The 18157-nt window shown below is 40.2% G+C and overlaps 1 protein-coding gene across 2 annotated transcripts in view; it reads left to right on the top strand.

Annotated features, from left to right (window-relative positions):
• The window catches only part of svopa (SV2 related protein a), a 35147-nt gene extending 19674 nt beyond the window's left edge, over nt 1–15473 (top strand). Inside the window, exons 6-16 of one of the 2 annotated variants that reach the window (XM_055655336.1) lie at nt 358–482; nt 576–639; nt 1305–1430; nt 3097–3225; nt 4061–4134; nt 6636–6712; nt 8024–8131; nt 9230–9341; nt 11968–12016; nt 13036–13125; nt 14464–15473. In XM_055655336.1, coding sequence (XP_055511311.1) covers nt 358–482; nt 576–639; nt 1305–1430; nt 3097–3225; nt 4061–4134; nt 6636–6712; nt 8024–8131; nt 9230–9341; nt 11968–12016; nt 13036–13125; nt 14464–14655 — 1146 coding nt within the window. In that variant the 3' untranslated portion in view covers nt 14656–15473. Of the gene's footprint in view, nt 1–357; nt 483–575; nt 640–1304; nt 1431–3096; nt 3226–4060; nt 4135–6635; nt 6713–8023; nt 8132–9229; nt 9342–11934; nt 12017–13035; nt 13126–14463 lie in introns of both variants that reach the window. The other variant, XM_055655335.1, reaches the window with a different exon arrangement.
• The last annotated feature ends 2684 nt before the right edge of the window (nt 15474–18157 follow it).

The raw sequence follows: 18157 nt of genomic DNA, 5'->3' as shown, positions 1-18157 counted from the left end.
GGCAGGTACGGGATACTGAGTTGGATGATCAGCCATGATCATATTGAATGGCGGTGCAGGCTCGAAGGGCCGAATGGCCTACTCCTGCACTATTTTCTATGTTTCTATGTTTCTATGTTAATCTGTGGCGTACATTGCATTGACAATTGTGGAGGCCAAGTCAATGGCTATTTTTAAAGCGGAGATTGACAGGTTATTGATTAGTAAGGGTATCACAGCTTATGGGGGGAGAATGGGGTTGAGAGGGAAAGATAGATTAGCCATGATTGAATGGCAGAGTAGACTTGATGGGCCGAATGGCTTAATTCTGCTCCTATAATTTATGAACTTATGAATCTTTCTGTGTGTTGATTTAAGGGTCTAAAAGTGAGCGTACTGTGGACACTGTACTATGGAATACTGAGTGCCTTCTCACCGATCTACAGTTGGATACTTGTCCTCAGAGGTTTGGTAGGCTTTGGGATTGGAGGTGTCCCACAATCGTAAGTACATTCACTATAGGTTTTGTGTTGGATTCTTGGGTACAAAAGGAATGATTGAATAATTGATTTTCAGTCTTTGCTGCCCCAACACAGAGTAACATTATACGCAGAATTTCTTCCAATGAAATCGAGGGCAAAGTGTATCTTACTAATAGAGGTGAGTGTTCCGTGTTGCTGTAAATTCAAGTTCGCTCCCATAATAGTCAATTATTTCAGTTGATCATTCAGAGTTACTCCTGGAAAATTGTGATTATTTGGAGAAAACTAAAGGACACAAAGTGCTGGAGTAGTAGCTCAGCGTGTCAGGCAGCATCGAAACATAGAAACATAGAAAATAGGTGCAGGAGGAGGCCATTCGGCCCTTCGAGCCAGCACCACCATTCATTGTGATCATGGCTGATCGTCCCATATCAATAACCCATGCCTGCCTTCTCCCCATATCCCTTGACTCCACTAGCCCCTAGAGCTCTATCTAACTCTCTCTTAAATCCATCCAGTGATTTGGCCTCCACTGCCCTCTGTGCCAGTGAATTCCATAAATTCACAACTCTCTGGGTGAAAAAGTTTTTTCTCACCTCAGCCTTAAATGACCTCCTCTTTATTCTAAGACTGTGGCCCCTGGTTCTGGACTCGCCCAACATTGGGTGGGGCGCAAAGTCTCCAGAGGTTTCCGTTCAGGTTTCCTAAGTGGGACAGGGGCATTAGTAATGAGAGACACAACAATGGGGGGAAAAAAAGATATCCATTAGCCATTGTACTGGGGTTGCTGCTTTTCTGTGTGTGTGGGGATTGTACCTAATTGAAAATCTCTTCCATGTTTAGGTGTTCTGGGCCTTTGGGACGGTGTTTGAAGTGCTCCTGGCTATAGTGGTGATGCCCACATTGGGTTGGCGCTGGCTGCTCATTCTGTCGACGGTGCCTCTCATGATTTTTGCTGTCTTTTGTTTTGTAGGTATTGCCACTGAAAGTACAAAGTGAATAAAACAGACAGGAATGTATACGTTAGATTGGGTGGGGGGGAGAGGAGGGAAGAAAGCAAACAATCAACTGACCATGACACTTTGCTATAGATCCTCAGAGTGGGCTTGCAGTTTGAACTTGGAGAGACGATTGAATGAAGCCTGAGTCTGGAATAAAGTCGTGCGAAAGAGAAAGTCAAAATGCAGTGAATTATTTAAGGTTTAGTTTAGAGATACAGTGTCGAAACAAGTCCATTGCCCTACCGAATCTGCACCGATCAGTGATCACCCGTATACGGGTTTTCTATCCTGCATACGAGGGACAATTTATAGAAGTAATTTAACCTACAAACCTGCACTTTGTTGGAATGTGAGGAAACCGGAGCACCCGGAGAAAACCCACGTGGTCGCAGGGAGAACGTACAGACAGCCAAGATACAGAGTGCAGCCAAGTACAAGATACAGCCAAGTACAGACAGCCAACGTACAGAGCCCAGGTCTTTGGCGCTGTGAGGCAGCAACTCTACAGTAAAGCAGCTATTCTTGGTTTATGGGGCCAAGAAGATACCCAACAGTTGCCCCTTTGCCCATTGTTTGGGTAGTTGATGCTGGACACAGGGCAAGAAAGAGTTTATTGTTATAGTGCAAGAGGTGAACAATAAATGACTTTTGTTGTGCTCAATAAATGGTGTCAACAATTCTCAGTTTAGTTACCTGATATCAACTGTAGAAACAGGAAGCATTCAAACAGGATTAATTCAACCGGGCACCATAAGATGTTACACATGATGTACTAGTTCAAGTTCAAGTTCAAGTTCGTTTATTGTCGTGTGTCCCTGATAGGACAATGAAATTCTTCCTTTGCTTCAGCACACAGAATATAGTAGGCAGTTACTACAGAACAGTTCAGTGTGTCCATATACCATTGTATAAATATATAAACACATGAATAAATAGACTGATGAAGTGCAAATAACAGATAATGGGTTATTAATGATCAGAGTTTTGTCCGAGCCAGGTTTAATAGCCTGATGGCTGTGGGGAAGTAGCTATTCCTGAACCTGGTTGTTGCAGTCTTCAGGCTCTGCTTTTGTTTTGAATTGGAACTGAACATAGGTTAACTTGATCCATTGGAGTTATATAAATATATATATATAGGATAAGGATTTAGTTAATTGAAATAGGTAGAGCTGCTGCCTCATAGCGCCACAGACCCGGGTTTAATCCTGACCTCAGGTGCTGTCCGTGTGGAGTTCGCATGTTCCCCCTGTGACCGCATGGGTTTCCTCCGGCTGCTCCAGTTTCCTCCCACATCCCAAAGACATGCAGGACTGTAGTTTAATTGGGACGTGTAAATTTCCCCTGGTGCGTAGGGAGTGGATGGAAAAGTGGAATAACACAGAACGCACGTGAATAAGTGATGGTTGACATGGAGTCAGTGGGCCGAAGGGCCTGCCTCCCTGCTGTACCTTTCAATCAATCAAATTCAGCTCTTGGGGAGTCGGATAATAGAACCTTATTATGGTTAATAGTAAAACAATTTATTTTAAGCTAATTGTGTTAGTCAAGTGAATCGATCTGACATAGGTGGCTTGTCCAACCATCACCGTCATATAGAAATATTGAATTTATCACATAATTTCTATTTCTTACAGTGGCTTCCAGAGAGTGCCCGTTACGATGTGTTATCTGGGAATCAAGAGAAGGCTCTTGCTACATTAAAGCGCATTGCTACAGAAAATGGAGCACCTATGCCACTTGGAAAACTGATAGTTGCCAGGCAGGTAAGGGATGACCAGCACTATTAAAATCATATTTCTGCTCAATGTAGAAAAACATTTTTTTTTAAAAAAATTTTAAAGGGATAATTTCAACAACTAGAGCATAGATAAAAGACATCGGAGGAATTTCTTCAGAGGGTGATGATTCTGTGAAACTCATTGCCTTTAGAAGGGTGTGGAACCAAGTCAATGGATATTTTGAAGGCAGAGATTGATAGGTTAGTACAGGTGTCAGGGGTTACGGGGAGAAGACAGGAGAATGGGGTTGAGAGGAAAAGGTAGATCAGCCATGATTGAATGATGGGGTAGACTCGATGGGGAGAATAGCCCCATTCTGCTGCTATAACTTATGAACTGTGTCTTTTGAACTGGGGCGCCACAGTGTGGAGAATGATATTCTGCATCCCGTCTCTTCCCCTTTGCTTCACCTATTGTACTTGAGTTTAACTTGATTGCATTTACGTCTAGTAATATCTCATTTGTGGAATTCCCTGCCTCAGAGGGCGGTGGTGGCGGGTTCTCTGGATGCTTTCAAGAGAGAGATGGATAGGTCTCTTAAAAATAGCGGATTCATGGGATTTGGGAAGGAACGGGGTACTGATTGGAGATGATGAGCCATGATCACATTGAACGGCGCTGCTGGCTCGAAGGGCCGAATGGCCTACTCCTGCACCTATTGTCTATTGTCTATTGATTGGATAGCATGCAAAACAAAGCGTTCCATTGTAACTCAGTACATGCAACAATAATAAACCTAAAGTTTAGCCTTAACGGTAATTAAGTGAATCAAATCTTTCCCTCGTTATACTAAACCTGGTGATTTATTTGTTTGAGACAGGAGGAACGTGGTCGAATCCAGGACCTCTTCACACCAGAGTTTCGAATGACCACTATCCTGCTATGGTTCATTTGGTAAGACTGATTTTCAGCTATTAAATTCATTCATTTCAAAATGTGCTTTTTTTGATAAGATGATCTGTACAGTCCCGGTACTTCCGTAAATATCAGTCATGTTAGAGTCAAGTCAAGAGTGTTTTATTGTCATGTGTCCCAGACAGAACAATGAAATTCTTACTTGCTGCAGCACAACGGAATATGTAATCATAATCAATAATATTACAAAAACTCAGGAAAAAAAAGAACAATAAAAATTACAAATCAAAGTTTTTTATATGTAACTTGGATACACTTTATGGGACAAGAGTAGTGCACAAAATCATGGGAGGAATAGATCGGATAGACACACAGTCCCTTGCCCATAGTAGGGGAATTGAGAACCAGTGGATATAGGTTCAAGGTGAGGGGGGGGAAAGATTTGATAGGAACCTGAGGGGGTCATGTTTTCACATAGAGAGTGGTGGGTGTATGGAACGAGCTGCCGGAGGAGGTAGTTGAGCCAGGCACTATCGCAACATAGAAACGTAGACAATAGGTGCAGGAGTAGGCCATTTAGCCCTTCGAGCCAGCACCGCCATTCAATATGATCATGGCTGATCATCCTAAATCAGTGCCCCTGTTCCTGGTTTCTCCCCATATCCCTTGATTCCATTAGCCCTAAGAGCTATATCGAAATCTCTCTTGAAAACATCTGGTGAATTGGTTCCACTGCCTTCTGTGGCAGAGAATTCCACTAATTCACAACTCACTGGGTGAAAACGTTTTTCCCACAAATTCACAACTCACTGGGTGAAAACGTGACCCCTGGTTCTGGACTCTCCCTAACATTGGGAACATTTTTCCTGCATCTAGCCTGTCCGATCCCTTAAGAATATTGTATTGTATCGTATTGTATTGTATATCTTTATTGTAATTTCCTGAGTATTCACATACCCAGAGGAAACAAAAAAACGTTGCTCAACCAGTGTCCATTCAGTGTGCATTAAAAATAAATAGAAATAAAAAATACATGTATCATGAACAAATTTAACACTCTACTAAACATTCAACAGGCGTTCTGATCGGCAGCGGCACAACAGTGGCTCTGCTGCAGTGTGTCCAGGTTGGGGGTTTGTGCGCGATACTTGGCAGGGGGCAAAGTCCATTTAGCAGTCTTATAGCCTGTGGGAAGAAGCTGAGGAGCATCCTGCTGGTTTTGCAGCTAATGCTCCTGTACCTCTTCTATATTATATGTTTCTATAGAATATTATATGTTTCTATAGAATTCCCTCTCATCCTTCTAAATTCCAGTGAATATTTAAGAAACATTTAGACAGGTACATGGATAGGACAGGTTTAGAGGGATATGGGTCAAATACAGGCAGGTGGGACTAGTGTAGATGGGACATGTTGGGTGGTGTGGGCAGGTTGGGCCGAGAGGCCTGTTTGCATGCTGTATGACTAGATACATTTCTGGGATAATAATCCAAGGACTAGTACCCCTATATCAAGGGATTTATATGAATGATATGACTAGTATCAATAATGGAAACAATGAAACTCACCTATCTTTAGAGATGCTGCCTGATCCAGAGTTACTCCAACACTTTGGGCAATTTCTTTTGTAAATCAGAATCTGCAGTTCCTTGTTTCTACGTGTTGCAATCCTTTCATTTCAATTAGTCTCAACATTATCAGAGTGAATGATAATGTACATTCAAGTACACAGATCCAAGATAATCATTTTAATCTACTGGTTAGAGGCAACAGTTGATAAATAACTTGGACTTTCATCTCTTACGTTCCTCAAACGTGCGTAGATTGTCCCCCGCTGTAGATTTCCCACGTGGCATATTTAAATTTCTTTGATCTACTGTGCCTTCAGTATGGCAATTCTTGGCTTTTTGGATCCATTGACAATCTGAATGTGAACAACATTTGTTTTCTTTCTGGACGACTCTTGATTCATTGCAAGATACAGCATGGAAACAGACCCTTCGGCCCATCGACTCCACGCCGACCATCGATTACCCGTTTGCACTATGTTACCCCAAATGACCGAAAATGAGCCAAAAGTGGGCAAATGGGACTATCTTAGATGGGGCATCTATGACTCTATATAGAGTGAATATGGAGAGGATGTTTCCACTAGTTGGAGAGTCTAGGACCAGAGGTCATAGCCTCAGAATAAAAGGATGTGCCTTTCGAAAGGAGAGGAGGAATTTCTTTAGTCAGAGGGTGGTGAATCTGTGGAATCCATTACCACAGATGGCTGTGGAGGCCATCAATGGATATTTTTAAGGCGATTCTTGATTAGTAAGGATGTCGGAGGTTATGGAGAGAAGGTAGAATGTGGTTGAGAGAGAAAGATAGATCAGCCATAATGGAATGGTGGGGTAGACTCGACGGGCCAAGCGGCATAATTATGCTCCTGCCACTTATGAAATTTTGAATTTATGAAATCTATGTGGGGAGGAAAGGTTATTGAACTGAGTGATCGTACATAGTAATGCTGAGGTATCGTCTTCTGATTTCAGGTTTTCCAATGCTTTCTCCTATTATGGATTGGTTTTATTAACCACAGAGCTTTTCCAGCAAGGTGATGTGTGTGGCAGTAAGTACATCTTAAGTACTACTTAACTAGCCTTGTATTGAGGGAGAAGAGAGCAAACCTTGTCCGTCCAGATTAACTATTGTTTTCAAAGAAGCTTTATAAATTTACAGTTGGAATAAGCCAATACTTAGGACACCATTCTGTTCTTATAGATTTTGTATTAGTTTCATTGATACTTCTCTTTGTTGCTTTAAGATTTCCACTCTTCCGAATCTTCCTTTTCCATTCTACAACAATTGCACCATTTATTATTCTAAGAGTAATAACCTAAGAGTTGTCACCTATTTCTCTCATCCTTATTTGTATCCTGCAATATAGAGTCATAGAGTTATACAGCTCAGAAACAGGCCCATTGCCCCAACTTGCTCATGCCAAACAAGATGCCCCATCTACACTAGACCCACCTGGTCACTTTTGGCTCCTATCCCTCTAAACCTTTGCTATCATTGTACCTGTCCATATGGCTTTTAAATGTTGCTTTCAATGAATTGTATTTAGAAGCTCAACGGTCATTTTGTGAATGACTTCTATTGACTTTAGATATTTAGAGATTTATCGTGGAAACGGGCCCTTCTGCCCACCGTGTCCGCACTGACCAACGATCACTCTCTACACTAACACCATCTGAAGAAGGGTCTCGACCCGAAACGTCATCCATTCCTTCTCTCCAGAGATGCTGCCCGTCCCGCTGAGTTACTCCAGCGTTTTATGACTATTCTGCACACGAGGGGCAATTTACAATTTTACCGAAGCCAATGAACCTACAAACCTGTACATCTTTGGAGTGTGGGAGGAAACCGGAGCGCATGGTGAAAACCCATGCTGTCACTGGGAGAATGTACAAACCCCCGTACAGTCAGGGTCTTTGGCGCTGAAAGGCAGCAACTATACCGTGCGCCCCTAGTCTTGCCTTACTGCATTTTAGATCTCGATTCTATACTTATGCTTGATGATTAAAAAATATCCGATAACATTAAAAAAATACACCGTTCCATGTATAGAACCATTGAATAATACAGTACAGAAGTGTCGTTGTGCTTGCTCTTTCAAGGAGTCATCTAGTTGGTCCCACCTTCCATGTATACCTTCAACTCCCCCCCCCCCCTCCCCCCTATTTTCCCATTGCAAATCAAAAATGGATGATTGGGCCTGTGGCTATGTAAAGGACAAGCACAGATATATTACATTTGAATGCAATATGTTATTCATCTTAAGAGACAAAACTGGCAAAGAAGTTAAATCAGTGCCTGCATATGCCACCTTGATTAGGCTACATAAGCTGAAGGGGGTCTTCTTTCTCTTAAACCTAAGTGGCAGCAAGCGAGAGGAAACCTGAGGGAAGATGTTCTCTAGAATGCAAGTATCTGAATGCCACCGATTACACAGACCTCCTCTGGACAACATTGTCAGAATTCCCAGGTAAGAACTTGGAAAGTAATTCATTTAAAAAAAAGACAATGCGTTCTGGAGTACCTCAGCGGGTCAGGCAGCATCTCTGGAGAACATGGATGGGTGACGTTTTGTGTTGGGACCCTTCTTCAGACTTACGAATTAGTTGGACAAACTTAGATTATTTTCTCTGAAGCATCAGATGCCGAGGAAAGACCTAATATAAAATAATGAGAGGCATAGATATGGTACATATGTAGACAGTCAGAAACCTTTCCCCAAGGTGGAAATGTCAAATACTAGAGAGGATAACTTTTGAGGTGAGAAGTGGAAGTTTTGAAGGATGTGTGGGGCAATTTTTCCTTTACAGGGTGTATAGGTGGCTGGAATGTGCTACCAGGGGTAGTGGTGGAAGCAGATGATACTGGCGTTTAAGGGGGGTTTTAGATAGGCATATGAATATGCAGGGAATTAACTGTTGTTGGATCATGCAAAGGTAGAAGGGATTATGTTAATTTGGCATCATGTTCGGCATAGACATCATCAGCAGCTGAATGGGAGATACAACTACCACCAATGAGCTAATCAGACAAATCAGAATTCATAGAAACATAGAAAATAGGTGCAGGAGTAGGTCATTCGGCCCTTCAAGCCTGCACCGCCATTCAATATGATCATGGCTGATCATCCAACTCAGTATCCTGTACCTGCTTTCTCTCCATGCCCCCTGATCCCTTTAGCCACAAGGGCCACACCTAACTCCCTCTTAAATATAGATAATGAACTGTGGCCTCAACTACATTCTGTGGCAGAGAAGTCCAGAGATTCACCACTCTCTGTGTAAAAAAATGTTTTTCTCATCTCAGTCCTAAAAGATTTCCCCTTTATCCTTAAACTGTGACCCCTTGTCCTCTCTCCCCTCACTCCATGTGGGTCTTTGTGTGACCACGACCCGCTTTCTCTTGCTTCAGACATAACCAGCTTACTGAATTCAGTCACAGGAAAAATATTAAATTGCAAGAATATCTATTAAGAAAGATTAATTTGGAGAGTACTAATTGTTGGACAAAATCGAGCTGACAGTGTTTGTGCACATCATTCACTTGGGCTATGTTGATTATTCTGCAGGTGTTTTAATAACTCTGTGGATTATTGATCGGATTGGACGGAAGAAGACTATGGCTGTATGTTTCCTTATCTTTTCATTCTTTGCTCTTCTGTTGTTTGCATGTGTTGGGAGGTAAGATTTATGATTCTTCAAACTTTTTTTTTTAAATTTTATCAAAGCTTGTTTTCCTTCCACAGTATTGTGTGGCCAGGGGTATTCGTGCTTTGTTTTGTGCTTGTAACTTTACTCAAAGTGTGGGTAGATGTCACTGCACTTTGAGGAACAACATTAAAACTTATCGTAGTCACACGTGCTCATTTATTACTTTGAACCAAAGTGTAAAAGAATGTTAAATATTTTTTTCCCTATAACAATAATAATAAACTTTTTTCGTACCTATAACAATTCGTAATAATAACCTTTATTCTCATCGTACTAAAGTACATATAAAACTGGGATTCGTAGCGTGTAGAAAATTATGCTAAAAAAAACAAACCATGAATTAACATATGAATGATCAATGTCCTACAATGAGACAACGATACCAGTGTCTCCACAACTGGGATTCGTAGCATGTAATGCTAAACCTTATGTTTGACAAGGCCATAATAATTACATTTATAGAGTCATTTATCCTGCGAAATGAATTTATACATATGATTTCTTAGGATAGCTTCTAAAGTACTGACTCCTGCAGCCACAAACATATTACTAGCACTACACCATCTAGGTTTCCTGAGCAGTGTTCTCATGGCATCATTATATGACACATTTAGTCTCTGCAAACTTGTCTTTCCATAGTTCGACCACAGATGCACAGTATAGAGTGGTGTGCAGTATGCTCTAAATAGCGACATCTTCACAACATCTGCACACGCACCAAACTTACGCAAGAGAATATTCGCCTGTACATAAAGCATGCGTCGTTGCCTATAAATATCCTCATCATCTGTCATTTGTTCTGTAATAAAATGCCCTATAGTAAAGAACGGTAATCTTAGTTTGAATGGCAGCTCTGGTGCCGGTCAGAAGGATTTTCAGATCCTGGCAAATAGCTGCCAATTCAACAAGTGGGCCATTGGCATTTTGACTGTGAGAGATCATCTTTGAACAGTTGGATGTGGGGGAAAAACAACAAAATATCCTTGTAATTACATAAATGTTTGAGAACATAAAATATTTTATTATGTAAATACTGTAAATAAGGGGAAGCAATGTTGCTTAAGATTTGTAATAGGGTAAGTAAATGGTATTTCAAATATCATTAGATATCAGTAAATATCACTGGTTTAATAGATGTGTTATATGACTATTACAATAATGGCCCCCCTACCATTGTGTGTAGACTCTAGGCTAAATATCAAAATCGGCATTCCATGACAAGTGCAGCAATGCGAGCAATACTATAGGAGGCTCATTAATAAGCTTAGTTATTATGCTAATATGCCAATTATGTAAACTTTATGTAATTCATTATCGTAAATTGCTCTATGAGACAGATCTCTGTAGCATTCACAACTCAAAATTCTCTTTGCAGACACAGACCACATTTGGAGTTTAGTGATTTTTAAACAAAAATATTAACAGTTGTTATCTGTGTTGTGTTGTAACTCTAGTGTAGCAACCTCTCCCAAGAAAGTTCATGGAATTGTTATGCAATATTTTACACAAGGAGATAAGAGATTTTGAACTAGGTAACCAAAGGCTTGGCCTAAGTTCTGTGTTTTATGGTGTATCTTTAAGGAAGAATGAGAGATTGAAAGCTAGAGAGGCTTTAAGGATGAAATTTGTATGCCTTTGTACGTTTGGAGTTCAATGATTGGTGGTGATTAAAATCAAGAGGACAGGTTTGGAGAGACAGTCTTGTTGTGTGTGAGGCAATGGGAGAGTTCTTTGACTGGGACATGTGGGTCATGGAAAGATTTGAATAAAACAAAGTATTTTAAAATTAAACTCTCTTTGAGCTGGGATTTAATGTAGGCAGAAAAATGAAGGGTTGATGGGTGAATGGGCCATTGTAAACTAGGACATGTGTGGCAAAGTCTTGGATGACCTTGTGTTTACTCAGGGTGGAATGAGGGTCAGTTGTAAAGGTCCAGTCTAGAAGTAGCAAAGCCACTCATTTGAAGATGAGTTTAAACAGGGGCAGACTAGGCAATGTTATAGAAGCATGAGAACGTCGTCTCAGTGATGGTGCAGATAGTTGGTCTTAAACTCTCTGAATCTATTTTAACTGGTTTCCAGATTTGATTAAGTGAATTAAAACATAAGGAGGGTTTGTGCTCGGACTAATGGCAATAACTTTAGATTTTCCACCATTTAGCATGAGGAATTTTCTGCTCACCTGGTGGTGATTGTCAGGCAAGCAATCTGACTGTGTATAAGCAGTGAAGGTATCAAGAGAATTGATTATTGTTTTGCAAGGACCAGCATGAAAATGTGAGAGAAGCTGGTGTATAGTAAGATTCTTTAAGGAACCTAAAATAATTTTGTACAAAGAGGACATTTGGCAGGTAAATAAAGGCTGAGGAGATGTGACAATTCCCACTTTGCCTTGGGTGACTTATTCTGTAAGTTGTTGCTTAATTCTGATGATGGTGGGAGATAGAGAATCATATTGGCTGCAAGGATGTATTGTGTGCATTTCTGTAGGTGTGTGTGTGTATATCTTTGTTCTATATGAGTGGCTGATGGGGATGACCATGTCCTGGGTTCTTTTTTACAGGTTTACCCTCACAGTATTCCTCTTTATTGCCAGGGCATTCATATCAGGTGGTTTTCAGGCTGCATATGTCTATACACCCGAGGTAAGAACATAGAAGGATTCATGTGACAAACCCCCCCCCCCCCCCCCCCCCCCCCCCCCCCCCCCCCCCCCCCCCCCCCCCCCCCCCCCCCCCCCCCCCCCTAATCTGGCATCCATTATCTCCTTTTTACTTCTAACCTTTGTCACTTGCTCCACATATCTGCCAATCAAATCCGAAGAAGGATCCCAACTAGAAACATCATCTATCCATGTTCTCAGGGATGCTGCCTGACTCGCCCAGTTACTCCAATACTTTGGGCCAACTGGTCACTACCATCGCTACAGTGGTTCTTGAAGCTCAAGGATACCTCTTCTAAACAGCTAGGAATGGACAATCATCCAAAATCAGTACCCTGTTCCTGCCTTCTCCCCATACCCCTTGATTTCGCTAGCCATAGGACCTCTATCTAACTCTTTTGAGTGCATCCAGTGAATCAGCCTCCACTGCCTTCTGTGGCAGAGAATTCCACAGATTCACAACTCTCTGGGTGAAAAAGGTTTTCCTCATCTCAGTCCTAAATGGCCTACCCCTTATTCTTAAACTGTGACCCCTGGTTCTGGACTCCCCCCAACATGGGGACTATTTTTCCTGCATCTTGTCTGTTTGATCCCTTAAGGATTGTTTTTAATGTTTCTATAAGATATCCTCTCATCCTAAATTCCAGTGAATATAAGCCCAGTCGACCCATTCTTTCATCATATGTCAGTCCCACTTCCTCAGTTCCATACTTGGGAATAAAAACAAGTGTTGGCATGTTTCCAGTAGATAAGCTTATAGCTTTTTGATTACTATAGTTGGGAACAGATTACCCACCTGAATATATGTAATTAGATTAGCAATTTTGTCTTAAACATCTTCACTTCAGAGGGGGTAGCCAAAGTCAAAATGAAGTTTCCAAAATGTATTCAGACTCAGTCAAAATTTCCCCCACTCCATTCCTCTTCTCCTTTCATTCAGTCGGTTGTGAATGGTACAGGGTTTTGGAACAGTCACAATTGCCATCTTTTTCTTGCCTTTAGGTTTACCCGACTGCCACCCGGGCACTGGGCTTGGGGACATGCAGTGGGATGGCCCGTGTGGGAGCACTCATCACTCCTTTCATTGCACAGGTACGATGAATATATCGCAGTAGATCATAATTCAACCTACTCGCATCCCCTTAGACCATTCATTCGGATGTAAATATGCATTGTTGCACGGCTCTAGCTGACAGTCGTAATTGTTGAATTTCAACAATTAACTATGAGGAGTTTCCCCTCGGGACTTGCAGATTGCCGTTCAAACGCTACAGAACTGAATCTGCTCTTTTGCCATGGTACCAGTGAAAGCCTTGGGTAGATCGAGCAAAAAACATTTATGTGGGAGATGGCATAAACTTCCATTTAATGTCAGGATCTTTAACTTCTGCGCATCACCTCCCAACAATTATAGCCAGAGTTTGACCTACACTCGTTCTCCCCATCTCCAATACCAAACAGTTTCATTTCACTTTCAAAATGTTTAGTACTCCATAAAATTAAATATCATTATTGGCATAATTGTGTAATATGTTGGATCCATCGAAAGCTACACAGAGCAGTGAGTAGCCGTGGTTTATACACCCATTCTATTTCAACCCTCTTGTACTATTTAAGACCTGGTTTTCCATACATGGAATTAAATCAATGCATGTAGTGTCTCCCATTATGATAACTCTTGGGCTCATGATAGTCTCTGGCAATATTAATTGTTGAAGAAAGGTGTGTAAAGAAGGATCCCAACCCAAAACAGCATTGATTCACGTCCACCAGAGATGCTGCCTGACCCACTGAGTTACTCCAGCGCTTTGTGCTTTTCTTTTGTGAACCAGCATTTGCAGTTCCTTGTGTTTCCAATACTAATCTGTTTTTTAGCTACTGCCATTGCATCCCACGGGCAAATAATCTATATACTATTAAAGGTCTTGTCCAAGTTTCCTTCAGATTTTAATATTATATTTCACAAGCTATTGATATTTAAAAGCCAACTTTAAAAATATTTTTACTGTTAAATCCATGCTGCCCCAGCTTCCAACAAACTTCCATACAAAGTTGCAATCCAGGAACACTCTGTGCTTCCACCAAGTTTTCACCTGAATGGAATCTCAGTCCTCCACCCGACATTTGCCAGGAGGGTGAGGGTCAATTGGTATTGCAATTGGAAGTGCTGTGGCAGGGGAAGTACAATTGTAATTTTTTAAAAGTCCATTGCCGGGGGAGGGGAGTGGTGGAATCTCACGTTGGGGAACGGGTTGAGTTGGGATACCACGCCTCCCATGTGGGCTACGGGTTCCAGTTGGTCTAGTTTATTTATAAAAAACTTGCATGATGCTATTTGAACAGGAGTGAAGGTGCTTTAAGTTTGCCCGCTGAGTTTCTCCAGCATTTTTGTCTACCTTAGTTTACAGAACCTGTTTTTTCCCCACTCAGGTCATGTTGGAATCCTCAATCTATCTAACGCTTTCAGTGTACAGTGGATGCTGTTTATTGGCAGCACTTGCTTCCTGCTTCCTACCAATTGAGACAATGGGGCGAGGTCTTCAAGAATCCAGCCAGCAGGAGTGGGGCCAGGAAATGGTGGGTAGGACACACCGTTCGGGCAGCTCAACCAGGAGCAACTAGAGCACGTTAATTGCAAGCAAAACAGGCTCTTGAAAATAGAAATGGCCTTGCAGGAAGCAGACAACATTGTGATCATTACTAATATACATCCATTGGGCTGGTTATTAACACCGTGAGTACGAGATGGAAATCAAATGTAATATGTTGCTCTTATTATATATATATATATAAATGGGAAAGAACCCTCTTGGCAACTTCGAAATGCTGAACAAAAGGCCACATGTAAAGGACTGGAATCTAAAGATGGAATCAAAAATAGAATGTGAGAGAGGAATCAGCCTTTCATGCATTACCATTTATCCAGTCACTACCTAGACAAGCTTTGTTATTTACCAACTGTAACCATGGTTTCCTTCCCATTACCATGAGTCACTGTATACTTGTAACAAAAAAGATACCATATCAACTGAACTGAAAATTACCACTTGTATACAACAAAGTTCAATTCAAATGGTCCAAGCTATTTCTTATGGTTACCACTCAGTCACATTTTCAGTGAGTCATTGCTCTATTGCACAGAAGTAACCAAAAAATGTGAAAGCATGATATTCAAATAACCTCTGGAGATGTGAATGTGTGTGTGTGGATAAAAGATGCAAAAGGTTGTCTTTTTAACGTTACATGAACTCAAAATTAAATGTCAATGTGAGGCGATTGTTGCAGGAATCCCTGCCATTGCAACAAGACTAAGTATTGTCCACGAGGCCAATCAGTTTGTATTAGCAAGATTTGTCTGTAAATACTGTACCATGTAATGATTGCTTAATAAACCTGTCACTTTCAAACAATATAAAGTGTTTGGGATTGTCTCTCTTTGGGAAACTTGGTTATTTTCTGACCATTCTGACGGGCATGGTAATTCGTGTTACGTTTTTAATCAAAGCAAGTAACATATTACAAAGCTCTTCCAAGAATTAATGTTGAGTACATATTAACATGATATGCTTGAATATCTTAATAAATGTATACCTACCTGGCATGAACTTACATATAATCAATTAGGAACATTTGTGGAAAATAATGATTGGATCTGCTGGCCTGATAAATTGAGCAAATTAAATATGCAAATCGTAGTCATGTTTACTATTAAATCAGCTCGCATGACTATTAATCAAGGAATTAAAATAGCTGAAATGATCCAAAAGCACTCAGAATTTAAAAGCACAGTCACTATTTTCATGCACACAGCAAAAAATCGACGTAACAAGAAAATGAATGACATGGTTTTTTGTACCTCGTGTTCGAACTCTTCCTCTTGCTCAGAACAGAACAGTGGTGATAAGTTCCTTTATCTCCTTCCAGAACATAAGAGCATTGACACCCTGGGAGTAATGGCACTTTAACTGTTTGCCCTAGTGTTCTGGAGATCTCTAGCTGGAGGATTCTTTGAAAAGTTTAAAATTAGATCTTGAAGGTAAATCTGCCCGCAGTTTTGTATTTCATTTACAAATTGGCAACTACTGTATTTTTCAAGCTGCAGCCTCTAGGAATAAGCTTGAGCTCACAAACGTTTAATTTGGGAACGTGTATCAAGAATAAAGAAGTAGGTGGAAGATAAATATATAATTTGGAACTTCAAAAACTAGTTAAAAACTGAGTTGACCGACCCATAAAATTTATTAATGTTATTAATGCCACTAAGAGCTCTCCATCATTAACATCTGCCCTCTTTTTGGTGTTTGACTGTAAATCTCATCCAGGCCTTGGTAGCATTAACAGATCTAAATGTATACTGGATGCATTATGAAAGTTCACCTTGATTCTGTGGGACTGTTATACTCAGATCATACCATAAGTTTAATTTATGTGGCATTTATAACACAGCATTTATGTGGCATTTCTAACACAGAGCGTGTGTTATACACAGCGCCATAATGTACACAGAGCCATAATTAAACTATGAAATTGAAACACAAAATAAACCATACGCTAGGAGATTCTAAAGCATGTTCAAGTAGATGTACTACGTGGAGGGTCAAGCTAGAAGTAGATTCAAATTAACCAGTAATGACGTGGAATTTAAAAGTCAGTCGATAGTCACACTGAACACCATGATTATGAATATTGGTTATCTGTTATGAAGTCAAATTGGTACCAAATTTAAAGCTTGAGTTGATACTGATGCCATCCCAGTGTCATGATGGTTGGCTGGATTACTTACTTGGACTTAGTTCCTCCTGCACAGTTGAGTGCATTGGGCAGCAAGCTTTCGTCGTTCTGTTCGGTTATGTGCAACGTCTTCCACCCTCGATAAGTTTGCGTTCCGGGCTTCCAAATCCTTCAGGAATGTTTGTCTCCATGTGAGTTTTGGTCAGCCTCTTTTCCTTCTTCAGCCAGGATGCCATATCATTGCTATCTAAGGTGCACATTCTGAGTACATGTCCTGCAAATTTCATCCTGCATACCGCAACATGGAAATAGGCTCCCTATGGTGTAATATGGGAATTGGACACTAGATGGCGCTTAATTTTTCGATCTCATTTTCTAATTAGTTTAATTAATTAATGTGCAACTTTTGGCACTGACGAGGTCTGACTTATATTTTATCTAAATCTGTGCAAAATTTCATATAGGTCACATGGGTCACGAAAGTTGATTTCTAGATGCATTTTTGACTATCGGTCCACAGCCTACAGGTAACTATGGTATTGTGTTTGAATGTATTTACTTGTTCTCCACACAGTCATCCGGAACATTTTATTATTTGCACAATATGCAGTGTTTACATGATGGCCCGTTACAGAAATACAACTTTTTTCTGATCGATGTAAATAAGATATTTTAAATTAACTGGAGAACACTAAAACAGAACTAAGAATTAAGAATATTTTTGTAATTCATTTAAAATTTTATTGAACTCATTTATTATAAATTCATAAGACTATAAAAAAGCTGGATGATTTGTTATTTCTCATCACAAAGCCAACAATGTCATCATACAATATTCCTTGTTGCTGTGAACAAACTATCACTAAATCAATTATATTATAGCAATTTATTCACTTTTATCAAATAACTAGCAATTACTTATTGCTAATGTGAAGATGTAATGGGAGGAATTTCAATTGTGACCTTAATTTTTATACCTGATGTTAAAAAATATATCGATTTTCTACTTTTTAAAATGTAAAAATTGTTGGAACTATTATAATGATCAGTCAAAAAACCACTAGAAATATATTATCTTTGTTTTTTTGTTTTTTTGTTTTTTTATTTTTATTAGAAGCAATTGTACAAAGATAAAACATTCGGCATCTAAAATTATACAATTGTTGTACAGCTTCATTTTTAACCTTATAACCTGAAAATGAAAGAAAAGAGAGAGAAGAGAGGGAAAAGAGGTGAAAAGATATCTCGAAAAAGCACATCGACCACCAAAGTAGTGTGGCCAAAAAGAAAGTAGAGATAAAAGAAAAAAAAAGAAAAAAGGAAAGTGGAGATATACCTGCCCCTTGGAAGCAAAGGAAAGGGTTATGGTTGCTTCTTGGAGAAGACATTTATC

This window comes from Leucoraja erinacea, chromosome 25 (assembly GCF_028641065.1).
Source record: "Leucoraja erinacea ecotype New England chromosome 25, Leri_hhj_1, whole genome shotgun sequence".
Lineage (NCBI taxonomy): Eukaryota > Metazoa > Chordata > Chondrichthyes > Rajiformes > Rajidae > Leucoraja > Leucoraja erinaceus.
Note: the sequence above shows the minus strand (reverse complement) of the source record. Positions and strands in the feature narration are given on the sequence as shown.